Here is a 15544-nt window from a genome sequence, read left to right on the forward strand (position 1 = left end):
ATATTTCAGGGGGGGGGGTCCGGACCCCCAGAACCTCTCCCTGGCTATGCCACTGCCTATTACAGTGGAACTTCAATTGTAAAATGCTCCTGATCCAAAGAAAATAGGTATGTTGTTCCATCAACTGAGGTAACTTCGGCCCAACTTTTCATGATTTCTTGGAAACAAAGGAACTTATCTAATTTTAAAATTAATCAACAAAGTAAATGAATTTATTAAAATTATTGGCAGATGATTTACCGTCAATCAGTAACTGTCACCTGTCGACTGATGCAAGAACTAAGTTGATGGCACAATGCAAAATACAGAACTATGAATTTTTTTACGTCTCGGGTCAAAGTCACCTGGAAAGGGCCAAGGTTACTCCAGTTGACCATACAAGAAAGATGTCTTGCTTTTGGAAACTTATTTACCATAGTTTAAGATAAGTTCAAATGACAAATGATATTGTAATGGTTCAAGCCCCATTACAGTGCATTTCTACTCGGCGCATTTTCTTCCCTACCAGTTTACCCGCTCGTTCCACGACCTTTCCCAAAACCCCACCCCCAAACCATGGCCCGTGGAGGAAGGCGTGGATGAGTAAGAGGGGATGAATGTGTTTTCGCCGATTTTTGTATGGTTGTGTGTGAGTGTGTGTGTGTGGGAGGAGGGGAGCTCGGGTTTTCCCTGAGTGAGTGGCGTATTACTCCTCCCTTTCTTCATTGTGCATTACCCCCACCCCAAGTTGAGGTATAATAAAAGGTGGTGCGCGTAAGAGAACCGGGAGAATTCCTAAGTGACTGTCGGGCGGAGCCTATGCCCAAAATCAGTGCGACGCACGGCAGGAGGAGACAAGGGGCCCAAATATTTTCAGAAAGATTGACCTGAAAGAAGAATCCCCCCCCCCGTCCGAAGGAGCAAAGGACCAGCTGAAGAGGACGCATTATCTCCGTTCCGGATGCAGCTTCCTCCAACAAGGGAGAAAGGAGTGCAGTAAATGGAACGAGAGAGTGTTGGATCCAACCTGGTCCAGACTCGGACTACGATAAAGTAAGATTGCAGCTATCCCCCCCCCCCCCAAAGCCCCCTCGTGTCTCCTGCCAAGCCAAGTTAAGACAATCAGTCACGGAACGCACCCGTTACATTAGTGAAAGTGAAATCAGTCACCAAGTACAATTAACGTTCGCACCCCAAAATTACATTCGACGGGATGGACTATCATTTACCTCCCCAGTCAAGAAATCATTGAATTTGTATCATATTTACGTGTTCACCACCGAACTTTACTTTGTTATCATCATTTTCTATATTGATTTTCATCTAGAAACCAAGTTGTATTGTTTTTTATTTTAATTTATCATCGATGTTTCATAAGTGGCTTTCGTCAATTCATATTTCATTAGCGTATAAGAGGGTTCCTTTTGTTTTTTTGTCATATGCAACCTTATTTGTGTGAATTATATTTTGTTTAATTGAAAGTGTTTGAGAGAGTGTTTTTGTTCTGATTCCTCCACGGGTCACCCCATTGAAAATATCCTTCGTCCTTCCTTTCGCCCCGTCTGATTTCCTTCCCGTAAATGCGTGTTGGACGAGTGCATCAGCGCCCGAACGTCACCCATCAGTTTGAATCGGGAACCCCCCACCCGCAATCATCTTCACAGAAGGGGAATATTTTTTTTATTTTATGTGAATTACGAGAAGTGAGTGGCATAGTTTTGTCCCATAGGTCCCATGCGGGAGGGATCTTCGCGGATTTGTATTTTTTTAAATTTTTGTGCGACGTCTCCCCCCGGTTCTATTGTGGTATCCGGGCGAGTCGGGGGTGGGATGCCACAATATATATTTTCATTTTTAGATATCGGCGGTTTAGAAATATATCCACGGATTACAAGTAGAAATATATGCAAAAAAAATATTTACTGTTTTCTCCAACGCAACCTATTTTGCAGTCTTAAACAATCCTGTTAAATAGTTTTTCTTACAAATGTGATTTTAGTAAAGGAAACATAGTTTGCATGCTTCTCTGATATGAAGGCAGAAAAAATAATCTCTTTTGTTTTTAGGTAAAATTCTATATTCTACCCTGAATTAGAAAAAGTAAAGGGACCCATATTTTTTCTATCCATATGTGGCCTACTTCTTGAATCATTAGCGGTGAAAAATTGATGGTTTTTTTGCAGATAAGTCTATGTGTTACCCCATCTGTCCCAACCTAGTTATCCTTCCCAATGATGAGGATAGCCATTGGGAGATCGTGAGATTGATCCTGGGCCAACTGAGGGAATTCCTTAAAAAATTGAATTAAAAAAAAAGAAACCGCATTCCCTCCTTTCCAGTTACTGGCGGAAGCTTGTCCCTTTTACCTGTACTGGAGCCCAACCAATTTTCATCCTCATTCGACCCCAAACCCACTACATTGAGCACAGAGGCAGCAGCATTACAAATCAGGAATACCGATTTGTAACGTTGGATTTTTTGTGACTTGGATTTCTCAAATTTCTGCAGCCATCATGATAGAAAGATATAATATCCTTTTTTATGCAGTTTCTCCATTTGTTCCAGATGAAAAAAAAACAACTAAAAACTCCTTCCTTTATCCATATAATTACAATTTGGAATGCTGATCACCTTTTGAAATGGGGACTTTGTATAATAGCACATATAATTTCAATGGGGAAGGCTATATCAAGTGCTTGACTATTACAGGATATGGATATTGTGTAAGTCCTGACTAATGGGTATTCAACAATGCCAACACAACAACGACAGCCTCAGTAAGCCTTTTACATCAACAGTTAAAAACCATTGGAAGTGAATATCGAAAACCCAAGCCCTTTGATATCCATGATTACAATGCTGGCTATAAATTAAACGGCTGAAAAAAATACCAATGATAACAGGCCAGTAACTGAGCCTCCTCATTCATCCATGCATAAAAATTTTTGTTTTGGATAAATGAGACAAAAGCCCTGTCTATGCAATAAAATTCAATACATTTAGAATTTTAAGATCTAAAGTTAATGTAGTCAATTGTTAATTTCTAACTATAATGGACTTCATTTGGAGTTTATTTGGAGAATTTGTACAGCTATGGATAAAAAGTTTTAGAAATTATAAGAAAACTTACCATACCATTCCCTGGTTATAGACAAGATGCAAAATATTTTCAGCAATTTTAAAGTCACCATATTGAGGAAATTGCTTTTCCAGATCCCAGCACCAACAGTGATTCATGATTCTCACAAACAGTGCGCGAACAAAGTCCACCAAAAATGTTGATGTAATTGTTAGAACCTATCAAACAAAAATATTTTAGAAAGCATAAATAATTTTTATTAAACAAATTCCATGCATTAATACTCATTATTAAATCATTCGCCAAATAAATTAACTTATACATATACACATTTAAAATCATTCACATATTTCTAGGCGACTATATTAATGATGATTACAATGTATGCATAGGAAGCTTACCAGATCCATGACTGTGAGTTTCACTAATTCTTGACCAAACATTGTTTCCCAGCAAAGACGTTTGAGTTTCTTTCTCATTTCGAGTCGTGAGTCGTTAACTAATTTACAGTTGACATTTCTCTTTGGAATTACCAGCACAGGGCACACTGTGAGGAAACATGCACATCATTTCAACGGTGATTACAGAAATAATGGAAGGTTTTGAGATTATACAGACAAAAATGCTTTAGGCCAATTTTATGAAGTAAGAGTTTCTACAATTGAATGACTTTTGGAAGGTAATAGGGATTCGTTCAATACTTTTGCACAATTAAAATTAATGCACTAATGATGCCACCTATTGTATATATATTACTTCTCTGATTTTATTAAGGTTCTGCTTGAAGTATGTTTAATCAATGAATAATGTGTACTGCTATTTTATATTTATACAACCACTGCTTTGAAAATAGAATTTCATATTGCAATCCTTAACTCTGAATAAAATATAAAAATGAAAAAAATGTTAGCAAAGAAATATACCTATCAATGAAGTATTACCTGTTGTTACCGCTGTAGGTTGAGTAGATGTTACAAATTTTTCAACGGCATTGTAGCTGGTACTAGAATTATAATCAGCTGTGGCTGTGCTGTTGATGTTGCTCCCAGTGCACAGTGCTTGGAAACACTGCTCCCCTTTACTAAAGCCTCGAGTGTTTGTTAAGTTCCCACCATGAACGGTGTCTCTCCATGCTGATATCAACTCCAGGATTCTACCTTCATCTTTCTTCAGAAGTCTTTCAGTCAGTACTTTGCTGTCTTCTCCTTTTGAAACAAGAACTGCAGCTGTCAGAAGAATTGTTAGTATATGACCAACAAGCAGTGCCCTCACGTGTTTCTGCAGCTCTTTGTCAATACTCTCAGTCTGGGATAATGTATGCTCTATATGACCTGATACATTCAGGTCTTCAACATTCACGCTACCTCTTGATCCAGTTGTTGATTCTTCTTCATCAGAGTCTGGATGGCCTTGCGAGGTTGAACTCATCATAGCCTCTGGTGCAAATGTTGGATCCAACTTCAGCAATGGAATAGGAATATCCAAATCACTGGGAGAGACAGTCCAACCATTGCTACCAAACAAACTTTCTGTGCTTGTGTTGAAAAAAGCCGAAAAATCAATAGGTGATGAATTTCGAGGTAAGTTGTAATCAGCGGTAATTGTTTCTGTCAACCTGTTTATTTCAGTATAAAAGTCATCTAAAAGGAAATCATTTGATCTGGCATGATTGTCACTATCAACAATGGGCTTTTTTGTGGTCTCTGTTGAATATGGCCCAACAGTTACATCTTCCTCAGAGGGCAGAGTGTCATTATCTTGAAGCATTGAGGTCCAATTTTCAACATAATAATCCTCAGTATTTTCTTCAGGGATGATAGTACTGTTATCCTCTAAATCATCCATGGTGAATCTGGAGTTGTATGTGGTGGTGGCTTCCTCAGTATCATTACTCAGCAAAATGCTTGTAATCTCGGGGATGAAAGTTGTGTCGGAGATTGGAACATCTGTAGTTGTAGCTCCAGATTCACTCACAGTTGATGTAACGTCTTCAGAAACGCTGGATACGTAAGTAGTTGTAGTTAAATCAGCAGGGTATGATGAGGTAGTGCTTAAATCATTTAAATAATCATCTGTAGAATTAGGCAGACTTGTGCCATCAATATCTCCTAGTTCATAGATGGTGTCATTAAATGTCTCATTAATTTCTAAAGTTAAATTATGAATTTGAATGAAAGTGCTGTTTGTTGTTGGGGCATCTGTTATATTAGCGTTGACATCAGAATCATTGCTAGACAAAGGATCAAATGTTGGAAATATTTCATCATCACTCACATTAGATGTGAACGCAGTTGAATAAGTGGTAGTTTGAGCTTCCTCGGTTGGATGAGTTGTCACTGTACCATTGAAATCATAATCTAGTGAAGTTTTTGGCAATGGTGAAGATATCGCATCTTTAATCCTCTTGAGCTCAGTAGTCCAAGAGTCTGTGGTCATACTTTCATCAAAAGAATAGTTATTCACTGTAGAAAAAATTGGTGTAGACGGAGTGGCACCCTCTACAAAAGTTGTCTCTGTTGTCAGTTCATGCTGGAATACAAGTTTTAAAAAGATTGGTACCAAAGTGGTGGTGACATTAACAAGAAGGGATATGATTTCTTTTTCACTTGTCACATTTGTAGAATATTGAACTGTTGTCGTTTCAATGATACAGTCCACTAAGTCTTTGAAGCACTGAGGTGATATAGACAACGACAGGGAAGCATCTTCTGCACTTGACACATCAAGCAAAGTATTTGAAGATGACTCTTTGTGTAGCACAGCAAAGTTTGAAGATTGGTTTATTCCCATAGAAGTAATGTTGTACCCTATCCCAGGATACAAGGCTTCCTTTTCCATAAATGGTAAGGCAGTTGTAGTGATATTGGGTTTCAGATTTTCCAATTCTTTAGTCTGCAAAAAACAAAAATATGTATGTTAGGTTGTATTGGCTGTCTTCATTCCATTAAAAATAGAAATGTATAACAAAATGCTTAAGCAATCTCCAATTGCTTTTGGAAACTTAGATTCATCTGCATGAACCATTTCACTTAGATTTGATTTTTTTGACTACTCACGCTGAATGCGAATGGAAAAAAAGAATGGAATCATCAAATCAATTTATGTTTGTACTATATTTCTCTTCTTTCACTTCTTTTTAGCTTTTAATCATTCCAATCTATAAATATGCATGCAATTTGTTGAAATTAATACAAAAGAAAACGATGTTGACTGAGCACCACTGTATTCCATGAGATTAGCTGGATCCACAAAAAAGTCATGAGAAAAACTAATTATTTGATACTTTCACCATAAAATTATGGGCTACTTGGTATTCGGCACTATGTACAACTAGAAGGACAAGTCCCTTTCTGGATTGTAGAGGAATCAAATATGAGATTTGTTTGATGGATTTCCAAAAGGTATAATTTAGTCCCACTGCGTTCTCAGATAGTGAGCCACTGAGATATTTATTGAATACTCTCCAAGCTTTATGAATATAAGTGAAAATTTAAGGCAAACATGTATGAGTAATTGAAGATCAAGATTCCACTTACCATATTGCTAATTTTGCCAAAGAGTGCAAATATTAAAGTGTACAAATTCAATAAATTGAGCACCATAATTCTGAAAAGAAATGTCGATACTTTAATCAGGTTGTAATAGCTAAATTATTACCAAAACGTTTAAGTAGATAAAGAATTACATCAATTATTTGCATGCCACACTAAATTATTCCATCAATACAAACAAGCTGCCATTCAGCATTACACTGCAAAGTACTTCTGCACGTTCAAACAATGAAGACAAGCACTATGAAGGCTAAAGGCATTGAAACGCTTTTTTGATACTTGAATTGGTACCTAGTAAGAGTTATGTGCAAGGAATTTACTTCCATGGAGATTATTTACATTGTGAGTCATTAATTGGGGAAGGTATTTTCTCAAAACCCCAGAAAAAACTTGGCAGAGATTTTTACAAATCTGACTCATCACATTTCATCCAAGCTTATGAAATTCATGTGTTATCCAGGAAATGACAGAAGTTACCTTTTTATTGCCAATGGCTTCATCAAAGGGTATATAAAATACAAAAATATGTATATACGTAAAGGAAGATATGTATCAAAAACAAGATATTTATGTAAGAATGTTTCCATGAAATTTATACAAGTTTCCGACACAAATATTTTTTGAATAACTAATTTGATTCCAATATTTTTCATAATGATGCAATGATTTTCTGCACTTAAACAGGTAGTAAATGCCTTTATGCAAATAAATTTTATCTACATGAATAAAAGGTGTGCGAAAATATAAAGACCTTAGGCCAGATGCAAGATACAGTCATCACCAGATCTGGTTTTCCTGGTTATCGCATAGATCTCTCGCAAATGCTAGTGAGGTACAGAGCTAAATTACTTGCTCACCTGGCCAATTGTATCCGCAGCTGCTTCCTTGGATGGTAACTTTCCAGGAAGCCAATCAGCTCAAAGAGAATGGGAAATGCAACTGAGATGAGTGATAGCACCACTGTGATTTCGTTTTGTCGCCACCATGAGTCCTTCACTGTGGCCTTTGTTGACCTCTGCACCACAAGCACCACAGCGTAAGCAGAGGAAACGAGCAGCAAGAGAACCATGAAGTTGACCAATACTCGTAGGGCTATCACTTTCCAACTGTAATGGATAAGTAAGACAATTGATGCCATGAGCTTGATAACCTTTAAATGAATGCAATAACTACAGCTATATGATTCTTAGTTAAAGTTTATTTTAGCTGGTCTTATCAAGTGACTGGAAAAACCTAAAACAATGACTTTATTTTTACCTGTGCCAACCATATTAAAATTTCCACATGGTATTTACAAAGACAAATTTTAAAATATTTGAGGGTAGAGAAATATTTCACGAAATAAGTAAAATATGAAAAAATAAAACACAAAGAACACTAGTATAGATGAAAAGAACAAAAATTATGTATCACTTCAATTATGCATCTGGGGGGTTTCCCCGCTTGTCGCAGGGGGAAATAGAATTACATACAAGAACTTTCCCCCCTTTTAATTTGGGAAATAGAATTACAAGGAATTTTCCCCTCCTAATAGTTATCTGTCTATAGCTTTGCTGCATTCTACCCCTAATTTGAGTTACAAAGAAAAAATAAGCCTAATCAATAACAGCAGGCATGCATTTTAAACCCTTAGTTTAGCATATGTCTAAAAAGGTCATAAGTGAATGATGATTTATATTGTGAATCATTACTTTCTGGTATCCTTCTGTTTCTCCCTCTCTTCAAGAAGCACCTCCTTGAAACCAAGGATGATAGAGGCCACGCGATTGTGGGCCGTCTCAGCATTCCCAATCATGTAATCCCATCCAGTGAACAGCTTCCACGAGAACACACATTCATCATCTTTCTCTGACAGCTTGCTCATTCGGGAATTTTCAGCCATCCTCAAAAGAAGGGAAGAATAATTATTAGATGGAAATGGAAATAAAAGGTAACTGATAATTACTGTGTGATGATATGGGCATGAATGATTTAAAATATATATAATTCTTGCAAAATGAGGTCTACTTGGACCTCACACAATGACTGATCAAATATTACAGAGGAGGATGCAAAGAAGGCAATGGCCCTCCTCCAAAAACAACAATTTAGATTATGAAGGTGTTGAATTACATAGTTTATTTAAATATATAACTCATCTTGTTTAAAAAAAGACATTATTTCTTAAATTTCACTAATCAGTGTGGATTAAAATTGATTTCAATTTGTGAAATCAAAGGTAAAGATTTCACAAAATATACCACACTTGCCGACTTCATATGTTGTAAGTAGGTGTAAGATCAAGTACCAGGCACTGATAAGGCACTTGAGTGTCTGTAATTCTGTGACATTGCGGTATGGTGATTCAAAAAGGTGAGCGGCAACTAGCATCATTTTAAAGAGGAAAGGGGGGGCAAAGTAAAAGTGGAGAGAAAATTGTTCTTAATGCCAAGAGAACAACAGTTCTATGTCCCATTGGATGGATGGATAGCCACGCTTGAAGTGCCCCCCAGCCCCCCCACTCAGCACCAAACCATGGAACAGAACTTCCTCTGAATAATCTCTTCTCCTTCGGGATTGGAATCCAGACTCACGGGGTGGGAAGCCAATAATCTTGGTACAAAAACACTGAGACATTATGTCATTGTAAATACTGCAATACAACTGGTGAAATGCAATGCGTGGAGAAATGTGTTGTATGGATACGAAACTTGGATCTTGCGAAGAAGACATAGGGATAGGATCAACGCTTTTGAAATGTGGATGTGGAGGAGGCTGTAGGGAGTGAAGGGGGTGGATAAAGTGTGGAGATGCTGGAAAGAGTTGGGGAGGAAAGAACATTATTAAGAACCATACAAAAGAGAAAGGGAATTTTACAGGGCATATTTTAAGAGGGAATATAAATACTGCTATGGAGGGAACATTGGTAGGAGAAAAGAGGAGGAAGAAGGCTGAAGATGACCGACAAAGTGTGGTTAAAAAGTTGGTACAGTAGAGCGTCGATTATCTGAAAACGGTCATCCGGAACGTCGATTAACGAAAGCCGAACAAAAGTTAAGTCACTAAGACAAAATTCTACGTACTGTACGTGCAATCTCTACTTTATGTGTTACGTACTTAAAATATTTATGCTTTCGTGTGTTATTAAACGACATTGTGTTTTTCTAGATAAAAAAACGCGTTTTTTGTGTCCCAACCATTCCCCTGCCCTCAACAAAGAACTAGACGTTGTTTCCAGTGATGTTCGATTATCCGAAAAATCTATTATCTGAGCACCTATATTTTCGAATAATCGACCCTTTACTGTACAAGGAAACTAAGAAGGGGACGCGAGACAGGAGGAGGTGGAGACAACTTTGGTGTTAGGGACCGGCCAGTGGGCAGAAAACCAGTAGATGATGATGAAATATCGTAATGTAGGCACTCACTTCCGTAGTGTTGCCACGAAGCTGTAGACATAAACGGCGAGGCCAGTCATGAAGTACGCGAAAGGGATGCGATATCCTCCATCTGTCTTCTCCTTATTCGAGTAGAAGCCGTAAAACATGGGCGAGTACTTGAGCGCACCCTCAAAGTCCCACAGGGTGAGCAGGTTGGTGGCCGTCTTCTTCTCTTCGGGGAGCATCTGCTTGCGGTCATCAGACTCCTCATGCTCACGACCCACCAGGAACTTGCGTGAACAAAAAAAATATGCCATCAAATTTGAGCTTCATAAAGGAAAGCATACGGGGTGGAGAAAAATTATGTTACGAAATTTGAACCAGGTGAAACGCAGAGCATGGGCGGGCTCACGGGGTTACACTCCCGAGGGTAGGGTCTATTAGCCTTCGCTTTTAACCTGTACACCCGTCGAAATGGGAAGGAAAGTGGAAGGAAAAAGGATGGGAGGCGCCGCCGCGGTAAGAGCCCGACGACGACTCCACAGATAGGTATAGGGATGAAAGGGGTGGGATAGAGAATCTCAACGCCGTCATTGGGACGACGTGGGCCACTACTATCGAAACCATACTTTAATGTCTCTGCAGAAAGTAAAGACTTCCCTATGAGGAAGAGAAAATTTCCATAAAGATAGTAGATAAAGACCGATTTTTTAAAGATAAAATTATTGGTATTTTGTGAAACAGCTAAGTGTTTTCTTAACCTTTGTGCAAGATAAAATTAGATAATTTATTCAGGGTGGATAAAATCATCCACCCTGGGTCTAGGTCTTTTCTAGGTCGTTGAGAATCCAATTTTTTAAGCAACACGCGATAGGCGACAGTGTCTAAAGGCCGTTTTACACGGTACACGGAATTGCGCATTCTGACGTACGTGCGAAGGCGCAAGCAAAATTGCGTCGTGTAAAGCGGTGAATTGCTAGAGCACATGCGAGAATGCGTGGATGCGAGACGGCAAAATAGCCCCTGCTCTAATTTCTTTCATGCATTCGCGCTATTCCACGCCATTTCAGAAATTAATGCAGCTCTAACCTGCGCAATTCCGTGCCCCGTGTAAAACGGCCTTAATACATGCCGACGCCTATGAAGAATGGGCAGGCCACCATTATGTCATTAAATACAAAAGGGTTGCGTAACTCCAGGATAAAAGTGTATTTTCTCACGACATTTTCACTTCCTTCTGATTTCTCACTTTGGCCTGCGAAATAATGGTCTTCAAATAACCAATGGGTATTCATGAATTAGTAGAAATGCTTAGCGGGAAACAGGTCGCATTTAATGCTATTGATACATTATTAGTGACAAAAAGTAAAGCTAAAGATGAAAGCATATATTTTAACGCTCCTAATAAGTGAATTCCCTTGAGAAGGCCTGCTCCCTTTAGATAGGAAAGTAGCCTCCTCCCTTGAGAAGAGGATACTTTTTCAGGAGAAATGACAAAATAATATAAATGAAACGCTTACTAATACATAAAACTAGATATTTTTCGCACAGCGTTTTTCATTTCAAGGCAGTTTAGTGACTAGGACAGATGTTAGACCAAATCATCGGGTTCAATGATTGACCAATTACTAATTATTGCCTCGTAAAGAAGCGGTTTATAGGGAATGCCGAATTTTCGTTTTCATAGAATAGTTACGACCAAGAAGACAGCTAAAACCAGGGGAAACGCTGTAAAAATGCACCACTTTAGGTGTGATTTGAACCTTGTTTATTCCTCACCGTTTGCTGATAAGGATAGCCAGCAAGAAACTCTCTCTTTGATCAGAATAAATCTCAAATTGTGCGAAAAATCCATAGAGGAGTCATTCTATTTGAAATCACCACAGCTGCCAACCTGACCTTCTTCGATTTTCATGAAATTTGGTGTGTTCATTACACATGATAATAAAATGAAAAATACCAAATTACAGATTTTTATCACAAATAACATAAAAGTAATGGCCACTCGAATTTCTAAAAATGTGCCGAAAATTTGATCAAAAAATATCAAAGGTCAAAGTCATTGACCTTAACTGTGAGCATTCTTCTATTACGAGTAAACTGAATACATTGAAAAGCTTGTTTCAAAACTTTTCCAAATTTACCTAGTTCACTGTTCTATCTTTATTATAAGCTACAGCCGTTAGTGTCATGAGTGCTGGTCAAATTTTCGGCACATTTTTACAACTTTGAGTGGCCGTTGCTCTTATGTTACTTGTGATAAAAATCTTTAATTTGGTATATTTCATTATCTTACCATGTGTAATTAACACACCAAATTTCATGAAAATCGAAGAGGGTCAGGTTGGAAATTGTAGTTTTTTGTGTTGATTTGAAATGAAATGACCCAGAGAAAAAATCACTCGCCTTGACCAGGATCCAAACCTGGATCCCCCGATTTCCAGTCGAGTACTTTAGCCAGTTAAGCTAACGAGGCGTCATTCTTCCTTGTGGAAATTTGAGGACTATATCGGACAAGGTGGTATGAACTGCTGAGCAAATGATGCCACAAGCAGTCAAAAATATTAGATTAATATTGACATAGCGAATTTACCTTATTTAAGTCACTAATTGGACACGATCATCTCATGCAATTTACAGGTTTAATGGGAAATAAATACTACGCCACAATGTTACAGTAATGATATGTTTGCTTTTTGCAACTAAAAGAATATATCTACTGACAATACAATTATACATCAGCATAAAATGAGAAATCATTCTTTATACGCTAAAACCTCACAATTTCGCCTGAAAATCAAGTAGAATCTAAAGATTCAAGCATGATATTGTGCAGTTTTTCTCACTGAAATAAACACTTGCAATTTTCCGCGATTATAAAATTTATTACGATCTATTTTTTAATGCTACTGAATTTTTGCCTTGAAGATGATGTAGTGATATTGAAATCCAGGTTGTAATAAAATTTATAATCGAGGAAAATATGCAACCGTTTATTTCAATGTGAAAATCTATTTTCCATATTCGGACTCCAAATGTTACGCGCAAAGCAGTTCAATGGTTACGACCTCGGCCTACATCGCGTCCCGTTCCAATCTAATAGACACAGACATAGTTCCGGGGTAATTGAGATAATGGCCTCACCTCGGGGGTGATGACGAACGCGATGAGCAGCGTGGCAATGACCAGGTTGACCCAGAAGAGCCATCGTAGGAAGGTGAAGTATGAGGCGACGACGGACCCAAAGTGCGACTCGATCTCTTTGATGCGCTGCTCCCACGGGATGAGGAACGCCGCCGCGTTCACCAGCTCACGCCGCAAGCGCTGCCAATGCTTAAGTGAGAAAGGCGAGGTGTCAATTATGATCAAGATAAGAAGGCCACATCAAAAGGTACACCAAATTATACCAGAATGTAGTCAATAGAATCAAAAATAAACTTTGTTATATTACCCGTAGAGTTTATTAAAAACTCTTCCGGTTACGACCTTGGTTGTTACTTCTTGTTTTTACTGGTAAAAAAGGTTACTTCTTGATGAAATGAAACCTTCACAACCGGTATAGTTTTTAATAATTACTGCGTGGAATATTAAAAAGTGTATTTTTGGTTTTATCATGTCACCATTTCACGAAGTAAACTCGCAAACTAGAAACAGAACAATGTGACCTCAAATATACATAAATGCCGGGCCTTAGAAGTGGGAGCTGTGTGCTGGTGTCTGATTCCCTGTATTTCACCTCTTTTATAGATCTCCAACTTTCTCCCGGCTAATAACACCCTTGGCTCGCATTGCACCATATACTAAATCAAAATTTAATTAATGAGATGAAACTGAAAATGACTTGTAATTGAAATTAACATTTAAATTTGGCAGTCCTAAGTTAATTTCCGCTTTCAAATGATGCGTAAATGTCGTAGGTCGATATTATACTTGCCGTGTTGTCGGCGTGGCTAATACGTGGTACAAAGCGTGATTGGATTGGGAATTTTTCGCTCTTGTGGGCCGCTGTTGAACATTGCATCTAAATTCGAGATAGCGTCAATGATTATGTAGGAATTACATCTTCGAATCTAGCTATCATTATAATCGTAGAGTACGTTCATAGCAGCCTACCATTTTTTTCAGTCCCATGATAATTCCTTTACCTCCCATGGTTATTTTCCAATCTTCTTTCTTTTCTCCCGCTCGACATTCCCCAGGTACTTGGCCTTAAATCTTTAACAGTATTTTTTACCTTATTTATATCTTTCTACGTACAAATTATCCAATTCTAAAATACAAATAGAATACATAATAGGAAAACATTACTAATTTTTAAATTGACCATCGGCTACCTACTAGCGAAGCCTTCCCGTTACTGTTCGCGCCAAATGTTGTAGACAAGAGCTAAACCGAAGGTTAAGACGGATTTTAGGATTAAATAATGAAACCATGGTTATAATGGCTATAAATATCATTTCGATAGTTTTTTTGCACAATATAGGTGTAGAATAATAAAAAGTTTTGACATCTAGTTGGAGTTAAAACAAAGAAATCCAATCGCATGGATGTAGTAAGAAACAATTTTAGTCTATAACGTATCGGCACCATGAGGGCGATTAAATTGACAAATAATGCTTCAATTTTAATCACCTTGACGATGAGAAGGTTGGCTCTGGCGAGAAGATCCCGGGTACTTTTTCCGTGGGCTAGCCGCTCCTGAAGCTCTCCCTCGTGGCGACGCACGTAAGCCTTCGCCTTCTGCACCAGCCGCACCTAAAAAGATAAGGCTGTCATAAGGGACATATTTGGTGATTGAGGCAAAGAATCAACTGCTGACAGAAATATGACCGACAAATACTTCAGTCTATAAATATAATATACCGAAAATCTACTTCAGTCATAAAAAAGGACAGTATGAAATATAATTTTAAATGTAAATAAGAGCGCAGAATAAGCTAATTCCGGGGTAACTATTTATCAAACTATTTTATTTTTCGTGGGTTATTGTGGTAAGGAATAAAAAAAAATTGAGCAACGCAAACACCACTTTACTGACAAAATTGGCTCTGCAATCTTACAGGCCACAGTTTGATGAATGTTCACATTTTGCCTTTCGTCACCGAAGTATAAATTAGGAACACAGTCAGTTGGATGTAAAAATTGATATAGTAAGTGCTCGCCTGTTTTGGAAAACCATAAAAACTGATTCCAAAGGATATCTAGAGTTGTACTAAAAAACTTAGGGACGATTTTTTCAGTATAATTCAAAATATCCAAAAATCCTTTGGTGAGCTATTCAATCGTCACGGCTAATGGGACTTCAACTTAAAATCAATATTATTCAGCGTCACTTGCTGAAATCATTCATGTGAAAATAAAAAAACTACGAAAATTTCGTATCAATAATTTAAAACTGATTTTTTGCAATTTCAAATTATTACAAGGCCGTTGACCTTGGCTTCTCACAACTCAACCCATTATTTCCATTTCATATCTCTAAAACTTCAAACACCCTGTTCGTATCAGTGGCAGATCCAGGAGAGGGGTAAATAGGCGATTGCCTTTTGGAGAATAAAAATAATACACTTTTCGGC

General features: G+C 37.9%; 1 protein-coding gene across 1 annotated transcript in view; it reads right to left on the minus strand.

Moving 5' to 3' along the window:
* LOC124159669 (transmembrane channel-like protein) overlaps positions 1-15544 on the minus strand; it is a 112959-nt gene that overhangs the window by 21266 nt on the left and 76149 nt on the right. Inside the window, exons 7-16 of the mRNA XM_046535576.1 lie at positions 14601-14723; positions 13113-13301; positions 11200-11202; positions 10017-10258; positions 8301-8492; positions 7467-7715; positions 6595-6664; positions 4000-5950; positions 3460-3605; positions 3110-3276 (exon numbers count right to left, since the gene is read on the minus strand). Of these exons, the coding sequence (XP_046391532.1) occupies positions 3110-3276; positions 3460-3605; positions 4000-5950; positions 6595-6664; positions 7467-7715; positions 8301-8492; positions 10017-10258; positions 11200-11202; positions 13113-13301; positions 14601-14723 (3332 nt within the window). The remainder of the gene's footprint in view (positions 1-3109; positions 3277-3459; positions 3606-3999; positions 5951-6594; positions 6665-7466; positions 7716-8300; positions 8493-10016; positions 10259-11199; positions 11203-13112; positions 13302-14600; positions 14724-15544) is intronic.

This window comes from Ischnura elegans, chromosome 5, assembly GCF_921293095.1.
Source record: "Ischnura elegans chromosome 5, ioIscEleg1.1, whole genome shotgun sequence".
Classification (NCBI taxonomy): domain Eukaryota; kingdom Metazoa; phylum Arthropoda; class Insecta; order Odonata; family Coenagrionidae; genus Ischnura; species Ischnura elegans.